The sequence below is a fragment of the Trachinotus anak genome, unplaced genomic scaffold (assembly GCF_046630095.1).
Source record: "Trachinotus anak isolate AG129_WGS33_773 ecotype Australia unplaced genomic scaffold, CSIRO_AGI_Tana_v1 ptg000005l, whole genome shotgun sequence".
Lineage (NCBI taxonomy): Eukaryota > Metazoa > Chordata > Actinopteri > Carangiformes > Carangidae > Trachinotus > Trachinotus anak.
The window spans coordinates 10,174,033-10,196,378 of record NW_027273856.1 but is presented as its reverse complement, the minus strand read 5'-3'; the positions used below and the strand labels follow the sequence as shown (position 1 = coordinate 10,196,378).

Below are 22,346 nucleotides of genomic sequence, written 5' to 3'. Positions count from 1 at the left end.
ACACTTGTGTGATTTATGTGAAGTTTTTCAGTTTCTGAGGTTTGCAGGCATGAAACAACAATTTTCCAGGAAAGGCAACTGAAATCCATTCAGTGTGAGTGAATTCTGGTAGGAATCAACACTTGTGTGATTTTTGTGAAGCTTTTCAGTTTCTGAGGTCTGCAGGTGTGAAGCAGAAAAAAAGTCAACTGAAAATCACTCAATGATTGATTGATGATTTGTGTAATGTATTCCAGTTTATGAGGTCTGCAGGTGTGAAGCAGTAATTTTGGTACACAGTCAACTGAAAATGATTCAGCGTGAGTGAATCAACTCTTGTGTGATTTTTGTGAAGCTTTTAAGTTTCTGAGGTCTGCAGGTGTGAAGCAGTAATTATAGTGTGATGTTTGTGAAGCTTTTCAGTTTCTGAGGTTTGCAGGCATGAAACAGTAATTTTCGAAGGCAGTCAACTGAAAATCACTCAGTGTGAGTGAATGCTGGTCAGAATCATCACTTGTGTGATTTTTGTGAAGATTTTGAGTTTCTGAGGTCTGCAGGTGTGAAGCAGTAACTATAGAAAAAAGTCAACTGAAAATCACTCAATGTGAGTGAATACTGGTCAGAATCAAAACTTGTGTGATTTGTGTAATGTATTCCAGTTTCTGAGGTTTGCGGCATGAAACACTAATTTTACAGGAAAGTCAACTGAAAATCACTCAGTGTGAGTGAATACTGGTCAGAAATCTAATCACCTGAAAATCTGTATAATTTATTTGAGTTTCTGAGGTCGGAATGTGAGTGAATACTGGTCACTTGAATCCACTCTTTCCAATTTTAATGCACCAATGACCTTTTCCTTTTCAGAAGGCTACAGTTTTCTTACTTCCTATAGCCAGTCTGGCATGTTATGCCAGACTAACATTGTATAGGCCACTCCAGATTTCAGACTTGTTAGCAAAAGATGAAAATTGCTGAGTTAAATTGGTCCATTTCAGTAATGTTGGTGGTTATGGGGAGACAGAGACCTGCTCTGTCTCCCCATAAGGCTGAGCTTCTTTCTAAGTAAATTTTACATAGTCGTAGTGGCATGATGTAATTTCCTTAAAGAAATTACAAGAAGAAATAACAAATTGCAGCTGTGTTTTGATACAGCTGCAATTTGATACATTAGGTACACTCAACCTTGGATACCTTTTTAATGAATAAGTTGATTCATAAACTGATGATGACATACAAGCATAAAAAGGCTATTTATGCTCACAAAATCATAAAAGACAAAAAGCAATCAGGAAATAACATGTCAGGAACAATCCTGATTAATCATAAGATTAATAGTAATTATGCATTAAAATCACAGAATTAAACACATCTACAAGTACACAGAAGAGAGGCTTCAACTCCCTCCTTGCTTAAGCTATGTGGTATGTTCATTGATGAAGAGACTTCATTGTGATAAGGTGGAACCCATTGGCTGGACTTAACTGACCATTAAATAGCTCTTCAGTGGCTGGCGTGGATCCACATGAGCCTTTCTCACTGTTTATGCTGTAATTAGAAGCACCTGTGAGTTTTCCAGCCTTTCTTCCTGGAGTCTTACACCCGATTCCAGTCACCAGGCTGTCAAGCTGTCTTCTTGCCTCCTGGTAGAAGACACTGAAGACAGTGTGTCTTTCACTGTCTTCACAGACAGTATCACAAAGCAGAGTGGAGATTTCAACCTGGTTAGGAAGGCCCTATCCCCCGAGTTCAGCAGTCTTCCAAACACTATCTCAAATGGCCTAAATCCATTTCGGCTCCTGACCCTTGCCCTCATGTACATTGAGACCAGCTTTAGTCCAACTAAGACCTATTTCTTAACAACAATTGTTTTTCAGTGTGCCTTCATGTCAATCCTCAAACAAACATACCTACCTTTAACAGTGTTGACCAGTGTCAACACTGTTTTTGCATGGTATGCCCCACCAGGGAGTGATGGCAACGGCACCTGCATCTGCTTTAGAGGTGGGAAAAAAGTGAGGACATATCAATGACAGTAAAACAATAATTTTGCATTCACTTTGGGTATGGGTCCATGTGATTAGTGTGTGCATAATATTTGCATATTGCAATTTGTTTCGGTAACAGTTCAGCTTCCACTAACTCAGCCACTGGCAATTGGCACTCTTTTGACTCTTTGTGTCAAAGCAAATCTCAGTTTTTGCAACATCACAGTCATGTGTGACTATTATGAATATTTGTGTCTTCTTAAAGCAATCATGGAAGATTGGTGACCAGAGCTTTCGTAAGCTAGGTAGCTAACATTCTTGAGAGCTAACAGTCTTGAGAATGAAACAACGTCTTTCAACTTTAGCTTTTTCTGATAGATTCTTATGGAGACACAAGCATAGTTAACCTCGTCAAAAACCTCAGCAACGTCAGCTCCCATGGTCACAAAAAACTAGCAACATCCATTTAACAGGAAATATTGGTGTTTTAACAGCAGCTGTCTCCACTGAACAATAATTCCTCTGTTTTGGATAAGGCCTACAAACTGTCGATGCACATAAGAGTGTGTTAAGAATGTGTGTGGTATGTGGCACACTGCACAATACACACTGAATGAAAATGTGTATGATAACGCTGCTTTAAGGTTTTGAGCTCTGGATTGTAAGAAACATACGGTGTGTCTTCAGTACATTTCTGGACTCACAGCGCCTATTGCCTCTAATCAAACTCTGACGCTTTTGCTATTGACATGTGGACTGGGACCATGAACATTGAAAAACTCATATTGCAGTTTGTCTGGCCCACAGTTAAGCTGCCAGTGTTTCTAACCTTTCACACTTCTCATATTCTTTGTTTGAGCTTATTGACACATAAGCAGTGCAGTGAAGCTGCTGGCATGAAGTTTGTCCCCCGTGTGGCTTTGTCTGCTGCATCAGCTGTGAATAGCTCTTGGATGTGTATCAAGGAGCTCCCATTCAAACATATGGAGAATTTAATACATGTAGTTCACTTCTCCCTAACACTGCCCATTTTAGTGTTGATATTCTCATGTCTTAATGTCCACAGCCCCCTGGTGTGTGATTGTGACTTTGGTTTTTAGGGCAATCCTATGCCAATGTTCAACACATCCCTTGTCTCACATCAGCCCTTGTGCACTGTGAGAACCCTCGAAGGCTTTGCATTTGTGCCATCTGGATGGCATGGCTTATTGTTTTTGGGCTTCCTTTGTTCTTTCTTTGTTCTTTTCAGTCACACATTTCGCAGCATGAATAGCATAGTTCTCCATGTCTATCTCTGTCACAATGCAGTAGGGGTGGGAATTTCTAGCCATCTCACGATTTGATTCGATTACGATTCAGAGGGCTGCTATGTGATGATAAAACGATTATCGATGCACATGCATCTTTTTTTCTATACAGGATTTCTTTTTTCTCACTATGTGAGTCAACTGGGTGGTTACATTTGCCAGCATTTGCAATGCTGGAATAGCATTGCAAAGAACCACAATGAATTTACTTCCAATATATTTTATTAATAAAACAAATAGAAGAGATGTGGCAAGTCAACTGGATGGTTACATTTGCCAGCATATAATACTTGGCAAATGTATTTGCCAAGCAAGGTATTTGTAATGATCCACAATGAATTTACTTCCAATATATTTTATTAATAAAACAAATAGAAGAGATGTGGCAAGTCAACTGGATGGTTACATTTGCCAGCATATATTACTTGGTACTTTCAAAGCAAGGTATTTGTAATGATCCACAATGAATTTACTTCCAATATATTTTATTAATAAAACAAATGGAAGAGATGTGGCAAGTCAACTGGATGGTTACATTTGCCAGCATATAATACTTGGTACTTTCAAAGCAAGGTATTTGTAATGATCCACAATGAATTTACTTCCAATATATTTTATTAATAAAACAAATAGAAGAGATGTGGCAAGTCAACTGGATGGTTACATTTGCCAGCATATATTACTTGGTACTTTCAAAGCAAGGTATTTGTAATGATCCACAATGAATTTACTTCCAATATATTTTATTAATAAAACAAATGGAAGAGATGTGGCAAGTCAACTGGATGGTTACATTTGCCAGCATATATTCCAGCATTGCAAAGAACCAACGGTTCTTGGTACTTTCAAAGCAAGGTATTTGTAATGATCCACAATGAATTTACTTCCAATATATTTTATTAATAAAACAAATGGAAGAGATGTGGCAAGTCAACTGGATGGTTACATTTGCCAGCATATAATACTTGGTACATTCAAAGCAAGGTATTTGTAATGATCCACAATGAATTTACTTCCAATATATTTTATTAATAAAACAAATAGAAGAGATGTGGCAAGTCAACTGGATGGTTACATTTGCCAGCATATATTCCAGCATTGCAAAGAACCAACGGTAAAAGAAAAGTGTGACTTTACCCAGTTCAGCAGCAACAGCCATGTTGGATGCATTATCAGTAACTAAAACAAAATCTTTCTTAGTGATCTGCCATTCCTCTACTCCATTCTTTATTAGCTCAGCCATATTTGCACCCGTGTGGCTCTCATTCACTGCTCTTGTTTGGAGCACACCAGATGCTAGCTGCTACTCATCAGCAATAAAATGCGCAGTGACAGTGACATAAGACTCTGTGGCAATGGATGTCCGCCCATCACGTTACAGCTATCCTACCTGCTTTCTTCAGTGATTCCATGTTTTCTGACCTGTTTTGGTCTCGTAGAATGTGGGGATTGCCGTGTCAGTAAAATATCTTCGAGATGGGACCATGTATATTGGCTCCAAAGAGCAAAACAAAACAACATAGCATGACAGCCCTGGTTCGCAATGACTGAATATGGACACAAATATATGTATTTGCGAAGAAAAAGGTGGTGGTGTCAGCCAATAATATTATTGGTATTGGAGTCTGGGGTCTTCTTGGTGGAGCCAAGTTCCCTGTTCCCAAAAGCTTACATCCTTACTGACCCCTTAAACCAGTTTCCATTGGCTTTCCAGTCTGCTTTAAAGAGTACAAATTTCTCTGTCCTTCTTCTTTCCATCTCTTCTAACTTGGTTCTTAAAGCCTCTATTTGCCTTGTGCTAAAATTTCTTCCTTGAGGAAATACACACTCGTCCTAGATTTGTTTACATACAGTGCATGCAGAAAGTATTCAGTCCCCTTCAACATTTTTATATTGCAGCAACATATATATACTGTATTATACAACATATATATTAACACTAATATATAAAAAATAAATAATTTTTTCCCCCCTCATCAGTCTACACTCAATACCTCATAATAATGACAAAGTAGAAACGGAATTTTAGAAAGTTTTAAAAATTAATTAAAAAAGGAAAAACTGAAATATCACATATACATAAGTATTCAGGTACTTTGCTATGAAAGGTGAGAAGAAGTCCTTAAATTGTTAATTTGCTTTTTATAATAAAATGTATACAGTAGATATGTAACAAGAGTTATACAATGGCATAGAATGGCATAAATAACCCCACCAAAAAAGCACAAAGTTACTGAGAGCTGTTTTTTTAGGGAAGTTTATTAATTTATATACAAGGATGTCTGTCACCAAGGCGGAGACTGTCTGAGATATACAAAAGAGTAGAAAATGTATAAGGTGCAAAAACAAACACAGATGCACAAGTCTGGATTCCTCCCCACCCCACCCCATCCCCTCCCATAAAGCCAAGCCAATATGTGCAGAAGGTTCACATTTACTGACATCAGACATCCTACTCAGTTACATACCTTGCTGAGGTGACAGGGAATCATAATGAACTAAATATTTGTAGATATAACTCCCTGCATGCCCTGCCTTCATGCAAACATGCAGTCTGCAGACCAGAAGGGTATTAATCTAAAAGCAGGAGGGGGACAGAAATTATTTACACGATTGAGGAGCAGTTGGGGCCTATGTGCTGTTTGTAGCATTAATTTCCAAACTCTAGCAATAGTGCACACTAACGCTACTTCTGTCAATCAACAAATAGTATAATTAGCAGTACCTACATGGGAGGAAAGCATAGGCAGTGGAACATAAGTCTTGATAACAAAATTAAAATGTGGCAAGTGTGTGTGTGTGTGTGTGTGTGTAGTCTGCAAATCTGAAAATCGAAGTCACAGTCTTTGATTTGGCAAGTAAGAGTTTACAGCAAATGTCCCTATTTCAGTCAGTGTATATTGTTGATGTGTTTGGAATGTGCCTTGGAGACATTGAAAACACACACGCACACACGCACGCACGCACACACACACACACACACACACACTTACTTCTATCTTTGTGAGGATACTCAATTAATAATAATAAATAATGCATTTTCTAGCCCTTTACCCAACTTCAAACATCACATTTAAATTACTAGCCCCAACCCTAACTCAGAGTTGTCAGGACCACCGTAAATGTCCTCACTTTACCAAAACGTCCTCACGCCCAAGGTCTAAAACTCAAACAGCTCTTCACAAAGATGGAAACACAAGTGCATACACACATTTACAAAACACACATAGTCAGACACAGGGCTACAGTAGAGCACTTGTGTGATTACGGGAGCAGGACTGAGGCTCTTGGATGAGGGACTGTCAGCCATATCTGTTGAATTTGTTAGTTATTTAGTTTTCCAATGATGAACACCAAATCTAAGGGTGAGCCTGACCTGCCTGAATTTCAAAGTGCTAACACACACCCGTTAAAAGTCCTGATACAGACTACAGGAATCACAGCAATCTATCATCATACTATTGATTTATTTAAAGAAGCACAATTACTCCGTTAGCAAGACAACTCTGAAACAGCGTGATTAAAGCTGCACTGAGTGACACTGAATACTGACGGCAACAAATGTTTTTAGGAGGTGAAGTGAATCATTGATTATGTTGATTAAGGTTTGAACACGGAAAAGGCAAAACCCTATTGCTTTTGCTTTGGTTTATTATTCACATATACAGTATGGGCATAGCAGGAAATTGGCCACAACTCATTTAAACATTTGTCCAATTATCATAAACCTTTGTAGAAATTTTCAGTTTCTGTTTGGTTATAGGACTACCAAGGCAGTCTAATCCATTGGAGTCACCACAAATAACAAAAATGTGTACCCTAAAACCCAGTGGACAGAGTTTCACCAGTTTAGGTGCACATGCTCTGGGGGAAAGTACTGTATTGACCAAAATCTTAAGTGTCATATTGATTGGTGCAAGGGAGGGAGGCTTATCATATATTTGCTTGTATATGTTACGCCCGACACACAAATATGAATCCCATGAATAATGAGATTAAATACAACCCTTGTGAACCATTCACCTGGTGCAGCAACTGTTTTTTTTCTGCCATTAAAATAGCAGAAGTGACACTCAAGTGAACACACCCTAAATGCACATGCGCCATGCTCTTCAGACCATGCGCTTTCGATTGTTAAAGCAGAACCCATTGTGTTCATATTAACCATTCTCTGTTTAGGTAGCTTATTTGTTTTGTGTTGCACTAACCAATCAGAGAGCGACATATCCAGTGTCAGTCAGTCAGCATGTCAAACATGTCCATTTTTGAGTTGTTCTGGAGTTGTCTTCTGTAAGTGGGCTTACAAGAGTTAATACAGCTGAGTCAATCTCATTCATGTTTGTCACTTTTGTTATTTTTGGCTTTTTGTGATTAAAAGATGACCCTCCTTTTCCAGTAACAGTTGAGAAAAGGATAAGCGGCACATAAGCACTCCTACTGTTTAGGCCTTTTTTCTTGTGTAAGTGAAACACTTTAGTGTACTTTCTCTATCAGTCAGAATCATTTTCTCTGACAGCCTTTTTCAAACTCCCATTTTGAGCTTCATCTTCTGACAGCTATAATTCTTGGCTGTTTGACAGTTCTTCCTGGTTCATTTGTGCAGTAATGAACTAAAATGAATCAGCACCAAACTGAATCACTAAAAAAATCATTAATGCAGGCAGTGACCAGGCAATTGTTTTCAAAGATATTTTTGGGTCTTTTGTGCCTTTAGGACAGTAGAGACTGACAGGAAAGCGGCAGAGAGAGGGGAATAACAACAACAGGGGAATAAAGTCAGGCCGGTCGGGAGTCAAACTGGCGACTCGCCTGCTAAGATCATTTGCGTTCATGTGGTATGTGACCTAACCATTTGGCTATCAGGTTGCCCTGACCAGGCAACTTGAGTGATCATATTTAAATTTCCATCTATTCTGATGATCTATTCTGTGTGTTTTTTATTTTTGTGACCAGTGCTTATACAGAATATTTATCTGGAATAGATTATGGGATTAAATTATACTCTAGTCACTTCTGCAGAGTAATTACCCCTAGTAGTATCTAGCCAGTTAGAGTTTAAACATCTAAAAAAAAAAGACAAATAAAACCTCACCATTCTGCATAGCTAGATGCCATTAGAGATCAGAAATTTGGGTTTTTTTTTTAAGTTCAGTAAATAGTGTTGATTTCTGGTGCTAATGATGACACCCATACAGGGACACTAGGAAGTACTGTCTGGTGGAAGTGGAAAAAGCTTTTCAGCCATTAACTGCCAGTCTCAGATTCATTAGCTATTCCTTACTGACATACTGATGTATACAGTATCAAATTACACATGGGATAGGGACATTAAAACGCATCTGTGAATTAGTCCTTGTATAGGTTGGAAAAATGGCAAAAGTCCTACCAGACATGCAAAATATGCCATTAAGTAATTTATTACTTTTTGTGTGTCAGAATGCACTTGGAATGTGAAGGGTTAATTGAAGGAAGAACCAAAGCTCTGCTTGCTAAAATGTCTTTCTAGCTAGAATTTCCTTCTTTGGTGATGCATTACAGAGGGCTGAGCAATAGTCATTCAATGGTAATTCAATGAGAGACTATTTTCAAATGACAGAAAAATTTACTGATCATATTTTCCCTCTAAATGGGTGGGTTTTGTTATCACTAACATTATGACAAGTTCCATTTGCTGAAGAGGACACAAATCACAAACCACTGAAAAACCTATCTAGGCTGCTAGTTCACGATGGAAGCAAACGGAAGCAAACATTACCACTAGTGAGGACATGGTTGCCAATTTATTGTCCATGCCATTTTGTAGATTAAATTTTAATGAAAAAATGGAGATCATCAGCAAAAGACCTACAACCTACACCAGAGCATAACTTGGTGCAAAAAACCAAGACTTTTGAGAGGCATTACAGTCCAGGAGTTACACAAGATACCCTTGTAAGACAGGATCGACCAAGGAGCAAAAGCTTTACTTCTGGGTTTGCTTGCTGTTTGGTGTGGAGAGTGGGTCCTGGGCCAAAGATGGATTTACTGATTTAGGAAGTTTGTTCAAGTCAGCCCATCGCCATCAGAATGTTTCAAGCCATAAGAAAGCGACAATTAAAGCCTTAAAACTTTTGGGGGCACCAGAATAAAGCTCCAATTGGATGAGCAACAACAGTGGGATGTCATTGCTCATAATTGTTATCATCAATGATTCAGAATGACCTGATCAGCGCCATTGCTTGCATCATAACAGATAGCGTGAAAGAGGAGGTGAGGGAAGCACCTTTAGTGGCCATGTTGGACGACATTAGCAGCTTGGCCCAAATTTCATAGGTGCTTTGCTATGTCACTGAAGATGGGATGAAAGAGTGTTTTTTTCAAATATGATGTGACAAAGGACAGATGAGCAGAGGCCATAGCTACATGGCCCTCTTCGTCCACTGCTATGCCCATGCACGAAATCTTGTAATGGCAAAGAGAGCCTCCGAGATAAGGGTGATTTTCTTCTCCCCACCTCTTTGTCTTGGCTTGTTTTTTCAGCCACTCAGCAAAATGCACGAAGCTGTTGGATGATATTTGATATTTGTAGTCTTCCACAAGTAGTGCTTACTCGTGATGCTTCAATTCTCATTTGGTGCACAGAAGCAGAGAAGACCAGGAAATTGAGAGAGGTAGGATATTAAAATAATAATACAATTAAAAAATAAATTGATTGTATGAGGGAATATCCACAAATAAAAGATGTAACAAGCTAATGATGGTAGGAAATATTTATTTCCGTAAGATAAAAGCCATGTAACCCTCCTACGTGTTTGAGCATGTTGTAGACCACCCAATGGCACTGTGCATTGCACTGATGGATACAACACCGTCCTGTTTTTTGTTGAAAACCTTCCAAGCCATCTTCTCGTACTTGTCTATCCAGTTCTACTTGGACAACAACAAGTTTGACAGGGTCTACACAGAAACCCACACTTTATTTATGTTATTTATTTGTCTATTTGGGGAAATGGCCAATCAACAGTATTGCTTGTTTGTGGTGATGGGTTCCAAATGCTGTTCACTGTTCATGGCTCTGAAGTTAATGGTTGTGCTGTGTGGGTGCTGTCATAAAGTCTATAGGCTTACATGAATTTTTGTTGGTTTTGTGTGGGGGCGATTTTCATGTGTTTTATACCCTGGCCTGTTGTCATTATGTTCTGCTAAAGTGGATACAGCTTGTGTGATGATTTCTGTCAGGAGGATTTCCATTTGGCTTAAGAAATTAGCTTTTTTTTTTTTTTCAATGTTTGCTTGTTGCATTACTAAGGCCTCGACTAGCGTCTTAATTTTTTTTTCAGGGCTGGAATTGTCACAGGTAACTTTTGCACTACTATAGGAGAGGAGTAAGTGAGCTAGGCTGGCAGTTCACTCCAACAAGGGAAGGGGGTTAGAAGACAAAGGTTTACGAGTCACCATTTGCTATTCCAGCCACCCAGATCAACCTACCATAATCTTAGTGTTTTTCAGGTTATTTGGATGATAGAATAAGTGAAATAACTGCTTCTTTAAATAACCCTTAGAAAGGAGTGGCACTGTTTCTCAGCTGTTATGATTATTCTGACCCTTAGAGGTGCACTTTGTGTGCCGATGCTGACACTTAGGAATGATAACCATTATTAACCAAATTTGACAAAAAACCCTTTAAATATATCAACATAAATAAACAAAGGGAAGCTAGTATTTCCTTTAAACATTTACAAATAAATACTTGGTTTGACTTTAATCTTTTTGAACCCAAACTGCTGGGAGATTTTGAGTGGAAAAAAAGACTGGTGTTTGCTCAAAAAAGAAGGTACAGTGGACAAGTTGCACAGCTCAGTACACTAAGTCTGCTTAAAAGTTTAAAAGTTTAAAAAGGTTGCTATGCCTGTATGCTTTGGTACTTACAGTATACTAAAACCAGCCACTTGTTTTGGTTCATGTAAATGCTATGGTTGCATCCCTTCTCCACACTCTCTGTCGGTATGAACAGCTATAAATAAATATATAGACAATTTCATAAAAAGAAAAAAGGGACTTAAGGTAAGACTGATGTGAGGGGTTGAGCGGTTTATGTGCCATTCTTCTGCTCCCATTCCTGCAAAACAAACAGAGACCCACTTAGTTTGCTGCTTCTCAGATTTTTTATCAGTGACATTTTGTCACCTTGATCAAACTTTCAGATTATATACAATCATTTTAATCAGTAGTACCAGTGTATATCAAGAAAAAATAAATAAAAATCTGATTAAAAATAAGCAAATTGTATGATAAAAATGTGAAATGTTTCACAGAAAGTAATTTCTGCCTAATCTAGCCTCAAGCCTGCCAGAATAAACATTGTGAGCTCTGACCTTGGCCTTCCTAAGGACATGTCCACGAACTGGTGAGGCCTTCTGACTGCCCTGCTGCCTGCGGAGCAGTGAAGCGCTGTTGACTGGCAGGGAGCAGGACTCTGTGTCACTGGTGTCGCAGCTGGAGAAGGGAGAAGACTCCTGTGTCCGTCTCAACATTGCTGGTGACTAAATACACAACAGGGAAAAATTAGATGGCTAATGGTGGTAGATAGCTAGTGGAGAGTTGTTGGCAAAAATGATTTTTGAACTGTATTAAAGCACCACAAATGTACCACAAGACAGTACAGGTGTTCTGACCTGGAGGCCAGAGGAGCCAGATTTTGGTTCAATGGTAAGACCCAGGGTGACACCTCCGCTTAGGGCCTTCTTCAAGTTCTCCTTCACCTCTGTCAGCTCGAGCTCCAGGTTCACCCGCTCCTCCTCCTTCTGCCGGCAGTCCTCCTCCACCTTCTTAAGACGCTCTGACAGGGAGCCATGAGAACGTTTGCCTAATGGACAAAGAGTCGGGGGATTTCTCTGTGAATGTTGGTACCTGGCAAGATGTTGTGTGGAGAGGTTGGAGAGCTTATTCCAGCCCCAAGACTTTTCCCCAAAGACTTTACTTTCCTGCTCCTTTAAACTTCAGACATCTCCTTTAATGACATACTTGTCAGTATATATAAAATGAAGACAGTCCCTCTGAGGGCTGTGCACAGACATTTTCAGGGGCAGGTGCTTAGGTGAAAAAAGGGCATCACTCTCATAATTATTTATAGAAGAATAAAGTTAAATATATATCTATTAACTCCAATAGCCATACACTCGCACAGATGTTTTATACTCAAGAAATTTCAACAAAATCATCAGTTATCAATGATCAATTTACATTTATCACAAGAACAGGCAACAACAACGACAACAACAAAAAAAGCACAAAACCAAGGCCACGCTGTGCATGCTTTAGGGTGTTTTCAATAGAATTCAGTAATTAAATATCAACAAATCTTTACACAAAACTGGAAAAAACGGCTCTCCAAATAAATACTAAACCAGCCAATCTACCCTCGAAACTACAATGTAGGTGAAGGGAGCATTATGCTGCAATTGGTAAATGAGTAAAATCCATTTTGTGCATGATAATTAAGGGCTAATCCCACAAAAGTATACAAACAAAGGTTTTATGTTTATATGTTTATTTGGCAAAGGCCATCAGTCATGCATGACAAGTGTAAGCCTCACCAGACTGTAACTATTAGTGACCTAACTTTAGAGACCTACAAAATACAGTTAAATAAAAGAGTGTTTGATTTCACATGTGGGTAAATTTACTAAATTTACTACATTATTACATTTACCATAATCCTTTGTTATAAAGTAACTTATAATGTTTGAGTGATGTAATCCAAGCCAATCCGTTTTCTGGAAAGGCTCTCTTAGCCAACCAGAGATCAACTTGAAGGGAAAAATAGGAAGGGGAATGGGATGTTGGAGGGGAGAGCTGTGTGTAGCCAATGGAGCAAGAGAAACTAAGTTTATTGTTGAGGTGACTAATATTTGTACTTCTAAAGTATCAGCGCAAGCATTATCTTGCAGTTAAAAGTCTTGCGGGTCTCATGGTTCAGTAACAAATTTTTCTGACGTACAAAGTAAAAAGTGCAGTCAAAGTACGTTTAGTCTAAATATTTTGATTTGTTCATATTTTTTTTTATAATGCCACTTTAAGTTTAAAGGTTACTTATCTGAAATGTTTATTTAAATTTTCTGTATGGGCTCATTCATTGCACTGGTATTTTGTATTCATTTAATTTTGTTAATAGAGATTTATTTTTAGCATAACATGATAATTTGAGAATACCACTGAAAGAGAAAACAAAAACATGTATAAGAATGAGAAAATAAATTAATTTTTGTTACGCATTTTATGAGGTTGTCCTGAACATTTTATTACAAGGTTTTATTACAAGGTTTACTGACATTAAAGATACCATTGTTTCTGGGGGATACAAGCATAACTGTATGTGTATGAGTAATGTAGTCCCACAGTGGAGGGACTGCGCTATTATTTCTTGCTTACTTGATGGTTACATATGCCTATTCTTGCCTGTAATGATAACATCTACTGGTACAGTGAGGTTTAGCAAGCTCAACATTAGCCTCTAGGTACTCAGGATCCTGTTTAAACAAAGAAAAAATAACTTTGAAATAATAGCCCAGTCGAATATCTCACATCCAGTGGTAAGGAGGGGTTAAACGTGTACCTAATAATGGTACACTAAAGAAGGCAGATGCAGATGGTCAAATATGGGATATGCACATTTACCAAATATCATATGCCAGATACTGTCTGGGCACGGCTGCAGCTCAGGCTATGCATCTTTGCAAGCAGGTTTAAGTGACATCTGTTGAAGTTCAAGAATCTGTTAGTATAAAGTAGCCTATGTCAGTGTTAAAGGTGCACTCCTTGCTCTGCTCCAACTTCACCCCGCTCACTTGCTGTCTCTACAGCCTCTACAGGTTCTCACTCCTGTCCAGAGGCTGAACAATATACCATGTGTTTTCATCCAGTCGTATTTTCTTTCTAAACACTAAATATAATTCACACCACAATTTGGCTGCACTAACACTCTCACCAGTGATCAGAAAAGAATTTTTTTTTTTCTCCAGTCAGTCAAAATTCAACAGGTTACCATATGTGCTCTAATACTGCCATCTAGTGGTCTCTTACATAACACCACATTAAATGAACATGTAAATTATGACATTGAAGTTACATATTTCTCAATAAGTAGTAGCTTATAAAAGGCCAGATATTAATATTGTCAATATTAGCTCCTAAACCTCAATTTATATGTAGGATGACTGGGGAATTTTCTTCTTTTGAAATGATTTCAGGTATATGTAGGGTTTCCCCTCAGAAATTGATGAAGTAAATTTTAACGACATTCAAAACTTACATGTCAACACAGATATTTTTGTAGTCTTAAGATGTAATTGACGTGTTAAGATGGCATTTTCTGTCGACTTTAGACAGGCATATTTGATGTGTTAAAGCGGATGTCAAATTAGACGTTTTTGGACCAATCTGTGTTCCATAAAATGACCACATGTAACAAGTGCTATGGACGTTTTGTGAAGCAGGACTTAAGCCATCTGGGGTTTTGGACCCCTGACCTTTGTATCCACAGAGAGGGTGACTTATTGGTTGCGTCAGTGGGTAACTATGTGCTACAGACACCTTCACACAAGTTGAGGCTACGACATCACGTGTGCAAAACTGGGATACTTTTGCCTGTTTCACTATAAAACACTTGGTCAAAATGTTAGTGTGACAGTCGTGAAAAAAAATCACACTTCATTCTGGAGGTTTGGAGGGCATCATATAATATTTTGGTGACTTTTAATCCAACTCTGAGTGAAAAAGAAAATGTGCATGCAGTACAAATTACAACAAGACTATCAATACCGTTGTGGACATAACGTTTGTCCTATCCATACGCCTTTTTGAAACACTTGCTATCTACCATCTAGAGAATGTCTTTGTCAGGTTTGGTGGCACTTGAATGAAGACTTGTGAAGATAATTCACAATTTCATAATTTTGTTTGAGTTACAGACTTCTGAATTGACCATAAGTTACAGTGAAGCAAACTTTCATCATCATTCAGTGGATATGCTGAAAAAAGTTCAGCTATGTAGGATGTATAGGTGATTTATTGTGATGTTTCGAAGTTTGGAAGGTGGAATGATTAGAAATTTATATTTTTTGTAATAAGTCACACCCACTTTAGTCAGTCATTATCAAAGTTAATGCAGAGACTGAGCAATGACCTTAGATCATCTGAGCCGAAGTTCGCAGGCGCAGAATATCCCAAGACTCTACAGCAGTGCTAGGAGCAGAGGTCCAGAGTCATGCACCGAGTTTTGTTACAACAGCGTTAGCCAATTTTGATTTATGAGCATTCATGTAAAATTGATATTAACAATAAGGTTTTAAAAGTTTATAATTTCAAAACAGATGAATACATTTTAATTATTTCGAAAACTTTTTGTCAGCATTGTCTGTAAATTTTGAGAAAGAATCAGCTGAATGGCCTCAGACTAGGTTTGTTTTGGGTTTATGTTCAATTTTTTTTAAATGACTGCAAAATTAAGCATTTTTTGAGCAGAAGACTATTTGAGCAAAGATACAGAGAATTTCAGAGATCAAAATGGCAAAAGAATTTTTTTACTCTAGCCTGAGCTGTTTTTAAGAAAATTGCAAAACATATAGTTCGTTATTATAGTGCCACCTTTTGTACAATTATGAGTAGTGGGTGAAATTTTTAATCTACTGTATATGCCAATTTTCATGAGTTTATTTTTTTTTTTTAAGATATTTTTTTGGGCATTTTTGCCTTTATTTTACAGGACAGTAGAGAGTGACAGCAAAGGGGCAGGGAGAGGGGGAATGACATGCAGGAAAGAATCAGGCCAGTCAGGAATCGAACCGGCACTCGCCTGCTAAGAGCATTTGCGCTCATGTGGTACACGCCCCAACCACTTGGCTATCGGGTTGCCCCCATTTTTATGAGTTTTTATCCTGAAGTTTTTGCTGCACCATCACTTTTAGGGGAGAAAAATAAGAAATAATAATAATAATAATGACAATAATGATAATAATCATAATAAGAATGATAATAAAAACAATAGGGATAAAGCAGCATTCGCTGCTCGGACCCCTAATAACAAGAACAAAAAAAATAGGGATCCAGATTGGACCCCTAAAAATGTCTCTCTAGTCAGAGGCCAAAAGGGCTGGGCTTATGCACCACCTGCGGTCTATCTTCTGCACATGCCTGTTCCCTCTTACCAGCAGCAGCCTCCACAGCAGTGCGCATGTCTCTCCTCTCCTTCTTAAGCTGGGTCAGATGGTTCCTGATCTCCTGCTTCTTCTTCATCAGCTCTTCCTCCTTGGCCTGCAGCCGTTTGGCATCTGCCTCTACACGGTTCTTCCCGTACTTGCACAGCTCTGCATCTGAGAGATTCAGTGAGAAATAAAAAAAGAGGCCAGAAGTGTTTTTGCAGAACATTATGATGTCACAGTCAAGTTGACCTGTGATCATTTGGATATAAAATGCCATGACTTCATCATTTATTCTTATCGACATTTGTGTTAATCTTTGTGTAATAAATCAGCGTGTACAGAGTATGAGTATTGAGCCAACTGATGTCCTGTCCTCGCCCAATGTCAGCTGAGACTGGCTCCAGCACTCCAGCGACCCTGTACGGATAAGCGGTGTAGATAATGGATAGGTAGAGCATGTAGAGCAGGTAGAATGGTTTTATCCCCTCCAGGTTGCATGTCAAAGGGTTCCCAGTATATCACTGGTACACACCAGTATATGTGTGTGTGTGTGTGTGTGTGTGTGTGTGTGTGTGTGTGTGTGTAACTAGATGTTGTGATAGCAAATTGTAGCGAGTAGCTCAGTGATTACCAAAAGGTGTTTATCCTGTAAAGGCAAAACTGAGAGGAAAACTGAAACTAACTCTAGAAAAGGAATGTCAGACAGGTTGTAACAGACAGGTTGTAAACAGGACTAAGTCAAAACCTGGAATATGTCTGACCATCCATGGTCAATATGCGAAATTGAAAAGCTGTAAACATCATCATCATGAATGAAAAAAGAAAATGAGGCGATCATAGCTTTCATTAGCAGGACACTGTTGAGACCTGAACTGCCCAGAAACCCACTTAACCCACAGTCATTAATTACACCATGATCATGCCATCCCTTACTGGAAAATATACTGAGGGTAACCATCCAATGTGGTGTGTGTCTTTGTGCATTCCTGTGAAGTTTGCTTATGAGGAATCGTTCAATCAAACCACCGCAGACATTTTCAAATTCAATACCCTTATTTGACACTGGAAATATGAGAACTGAATCTAAATTCAACGTGACACATATTTGGTATTTCCATTCCAACATTTGGAAGAAAGACAAGCTTCACAAGCGGTTACAACTGTCCTAATTCACACATTAGGCAAAAAAATACTATTCTGTACCACAAGAATTAACACAACCACACTTCACTCTCCAATGAGGTGAGCCCTGGTTCTGTTATTATGCCTGTTTTGAGTGTTACCCTAATGCTGGCAGAAGGCTCAAGTCTGGCCCACATGCGTCACACGGATCGTCTCGGGGGGAGGATAGGTTTTAGGTTTTAAAGTTATTTACTCCCCCTACTGAAACCGACTGTACTTTGGACAGCCTGCATTTTCCAAATTGCTGTGGAGCAGAGCTTTGCTAGAAAGCAATCAGTGGTGGTGAGGCTGGGACTGGGTAGCCAGACACACTGTCTGCTGCTTACTTACAGCACAACAACTGACTGGAAAAGGTGGACTACTGTCAGAAGTTACTATGTTATTGATATTTCAATTCTGACTTGAAGAATTTACAGAAAAGAGTGAGCGTCCTAGTTTTTACAGTGTAAGTATGATTAACTCTTCTTGATATCAATATTTTAGTTCCCTGATGAAAATAATGTAGACTTGCTTACATACTTTTTTTCCTACTTACTGGAGTTGTTGCGTTTCAGAGAGGCTGTCCCATTTGTCCCATTGACTCCACTCTTCTTGGACTGGTTCTTAGGCTCTGCCTTGAGTTTTGATACCATCCCATTGGTGACTGTGCCCTTCTTTCCCTTCAGCTGATTGGAGAAAAACAAGGAAGAGGGGCACTTTTCCAATTACCTTTACATCATCTCAGACAAGTTAGTGCTGCATATAAACTACATATAAACTTGCATATAAACTAGATACAAGTATATGCTCTAATTATCTTAAAAATTGCACCAAAAATAATAATAAAAAAACCCACTCTGCATTAAAACCTAATGATGTATTTCTAATGGCTTAGTGACGGCCAACAACTGCTTATTCCACAGCTCTCTGTTCTTGGATTGAACCTATATGAACTCTGGATTTACATCTACATGCTTAAACATCCTTCTAACCAATATATCTATGCAACAGGGATGCAGAGTTAAAAAACGATTTCATCTTTCATTTTATCTCCTCATTTCACTTGACTTTGGTCTGCAGGCCAGCTTGTCTACCTGCAGTCTCTGGTAGCTCTTGGATGAAGATCAACTTCTAATAGTGGAGTGGTACTTTGTGGCTGTGGAGGTGATGTTAACAACTCTTGGCCACACACACACAGCACACACATAAAAGGAGTGGCGTGGAGGAGGCGGTGCTAAATTACACACATTGCCACTGTTGATCATGAAGGGGAGGAAGGAAAAACACTACATGGAACAACCACACAAGCATGATCCCACACAGTATACATATACACATAGTATAAAACATATTCTATACTCTGTACACATACTACACAACAACACAAAACCAAAAAGCTGTGTATCATGTTTTATTGATATCAGCTGCAAAAAAACTTGATTGGAAAACAATGTAAACATTTCCAAAGCCTGGTCATGGGAATGGTCTTGGGAATGGTTATAATTGAACTACTAACTACACCAGAGGGGAACACGATTCACAGGCTGATGGGAAAGAGAGGTGGGCTTGTGGGTGGCCAACATCAACACTTTACCTAGTGAGTCAACATATGCTCCTGCAGGAAAAATAAACTCACTCAACCTTCATTCAGCCAAGCCTCTCGCTCTTACACTTGTTCTCAGTCCATGTACAGTAAATCAGTTTTCAATTTACCATTTATTTGGAGGGATGCATTGTCATGACAGACAGGGAACTAGCCATTTGGAATACAAAAATACATGAAGTCCAAGGTTTCCCCACGAAATGTATAAGCAGTGGTATAAAGTTCCAACCTGTTTATTGACAAACCTTTTGATGAGAATCCATGATGCAAATGACAGACTTGCTGACATTAAAGTCACAATAATAAATATGTTTTTCATATTAAAAAAGGCTGAAATGCATATGTGTAACATTGCTCATAGTGACAAACGCAAAGGGAACTGTTACTCAACTCAGCTGCAAGCCCCTAAGCTCTACTGAGTTTTTTAAAATTATTTTTCTGGGCTTTTGTGCCTTTATTATAGAACAGTGGAGACTGACAGGAAAGGGGATAGAGAGAGGGAAAGAGCCAGTCAGGAGTCAAACTGGCGACTGCCTGCTAAGAGCGTCTTGCGCTCACATTGCATGCGCCCTAACCACTCGACTAACTGCCCACCCAGCTCTACTGAGTTTTTTTAGCCTCTTTTAGTGCATTATTTTGATTTGGCCCACCGACCTCTCTAAACAACTCCAAATGAAGTTTGGTGTTGCTGCATATGTAAACAACTAATGTGTCTGCCATGACAACTTCTTAGGGTGATAATGTCAGATCTTTTTTGATCTGTTCTACTGTCCCCACAGCTTTAAAATAAAAACTGCTTGTGGTTTTCTGCATGTGTATTTATTTTCCTCACATATTTGAGACTAATTGACCTTTTCCCAAATGATAGCAAAGTCTTATGGTGTCTTAACATTGTGCTGTGCTGAATATCTGAATGACTAACAGTACGTGGATGTACTGTGTGACAAATCAACTACTGAAATGAGCTGAATAAGACCTAGTTCCTTGTCTAGTTATTAATTTGGATACTAGGTAATGGCCAAACTTAATGATCATTTCTGTGTGATTTGCAACCACTGTATTCTTTTCCTTAAGCCTTAAGCCTCACATTAGCATAGGCCGTCTTTGTTTTTATTAGTAATGCCATGTAAAGTCAAGTCATAACATTGAAGTCTTTCCATCAGAATCAATGCACCAAGGCTTTTTTTTTACAATCTGCAATTTGCAATAATACATATTAAAAAATACCAAAAAGTATCCAAATTAATAGATAAATAAAAGGAAAACATAATGCAAATTATAGAAAGGTGAGTATAACACTGTAAATATCCAAGAGTGGAACACTGAAAGGTTAGGGTAAAGGAGCAGTGTGTTAGTCACCTGAGTAGTGTCTTTAGTTTTAATATCAGCCAAGAGGAACTTAGAAGAGATTTTAGAAACAGGGGTTTTGTAGTGGCTGGTAGAGGTTGAGGAAGAGGAAGCAGAAGGAGGCTTGCGGAGATAGCGAGTGGCCAGCTTGGGTGAGGGCATGTTCTCATAGAGTTCAGTGTTCTCATAGTGCCCCTCCTCTTTCAGTTGGCAGTCTCCTGTGCAGGGACTGGAGTACAACACCAGCAGGTCCTTGGGTTAAACCAAGCAAGCATGCAAGCGAGGTGAGAAGAGAAGAGGAGAGAAGAGGAGGGGAGTGTAGAGAAGAGAAGAGGAGTGGAGAGGAGAAAAGAGTAGAACAGAGGGGAGCAGAAAAGAGGAAAGGAAGACAAGAGGACAGAAGAGGAGAGAAGAGAAGAGAAGAGAAGCAATATGTAACAGTAAAGAAAAATATAAGGTGAACAGAGAAGGAGAGATGAAAGCAATATAAAGTTAGTCAGTACAGAACTTACATACACAGAGTGATATATATGACAATGTTATACATGACTCTAGTAAGCTCAAAAATATACAGTGGGGTACTACTACTGCTGCTAGGCTTGAAGCTTGACCCCTACTTGATACTAAAACTCGGAATTCTGTCCCATGTGAGACCTACAACTTTATGGAACTGCAATAATAAATTACAGGTGTTCTCCTGTAGTTAAAGGTGCTACATACATTTTAACATCCAGTAAATCTTACATTACCGTACCAACAATTTCATCTGTTGAGGACATATTGAGCTGGAGCAGTAACACTCAAAATATTAAAAGCTAACTGTAAATATTCAATATGTGAGCCTTTTTCTGTCAGTCACATGGTTTAGAAAAGCAAAACAAAAGGAAAGTAAGGGAAGTTCATTCTTGAACTTAAACGTCAGATGACAAAACTGTTGAACCACAAGGTCCATTTTGTAGCTGTTCTGGAGCTTTCAAATTCCAATAAATGTTTAGAAAAAAATGGATATTTGAACAGCTCATGTGATATGATTAAAAGTTTAATAAAGCTAAAGCTACTGAATAGACCTTGTGGTGATTTTTTTCTCAATGTTCTTATTTTTAAGTCTAGTCATAAGAACATATGACAGTTAATCTGACAACAATATATTCATGTAAAGAAACTTCAATGCCATACAGAAATGTGAAAAGCAGTCAGCAAAGAGAGCAGCAGTGGAGTTCAGCTAAGAATTTGCTGTGTATTAATTCCTTTAGCTTAGGCTTTATGTGTCCGTGTACTACCAGTGAACAGGCATGTCCTTACCGTTCCATTAATGGGCACATCATCGTAGTGCAGAGCCATTCCAGTGGGGCAAGCATAGCCATTGACTGGATTGTCCAGGTATGGGTTAGGGGAGACAGCACGCTTACTGGTGAAACTGTGAGGTGAATACATTAAGATTCATGAAATATGAATCTACATCTTTTTAATGAAGTACTTTTCATATCACAGAGGTCAAACAGACCCATTTGTCTGTGAAATGTACCAGACATGGATCACTAACAGCCTTTGGTCAAAGTAAGGGCTGAATAATCATCATCATTCAGCACCAACACCACAATGTACTGAAAAGAATGCTGTGTAATGGAGAAAATTTGGTCTACTACCATTCTCTAAATGATACATATTGGTGTTCCGATTAGTATTATTGATTTCTCATAGGCCAAGATCACCAGATTCCTCTTTGTTGAAATATCCAAATTTCTTTCTTTTTTTTCTTTAATTTTATTTATTTAATTTTTTCATT

General features: G+C 38.6%; 1 protein-coding gene across 5 annotated transcripts in view; it reads right to left on the bottom strand.

Annotated features, from left to right (window-relative positions):
- Positions 1 to 10,462: 10,462 nt before the first annotated feature.
- afap1 (actin filament associated protein 1) overlaps positions 10,463 to 22,346 on the bottom strand; it is a 135,703-nt gene continuing 123,819 nt past the window's right edge. For 3 of the 5 annotated variants that reach the window (XM_071478321.1, XM_071478319.1, XM_071478320.1), the window contains exons 12-18: positions 21,863 to 21,977; positions 20,573 to 20,812; positions 18,167 to 18,296; positions 16,456 to 16,620; positions 11,926 to 12,116; positions 11,626 to 11,793; positions 11,198 to 11,369 (exon numbers count right to left, since the gene is read on the bottom strand). In XM_071478321.1, coding sequence (XP_071334422.1) covers positions 11,343 to 11,369; positions 11,626 to 11,793; positions 11,926 to 12,116; positions 16,456 to 16,620; positions 18,167 to 18,296; positions 20,573 to 20,812; positions 21,863 to 21,977 — 1,036 coding nt within the window. In that variant the 3' untranslated portion in view covers positions 11,198 to 11,342. Of the gene's footprint in view, positions 11,370 to 11,625; positions 11,794 to 11,925; positions 12,117 to 16,455; positions 16,621 to 18,166; positions 18,297 to 20,572; positions 20,813 to 21,862; positions 21,978 to 22,346 lie in introns of all 5 variants that reach the window. The other 2 variants (XM_071478322.1, XM_071478323.1) reach the window with 2 other exon arrangements.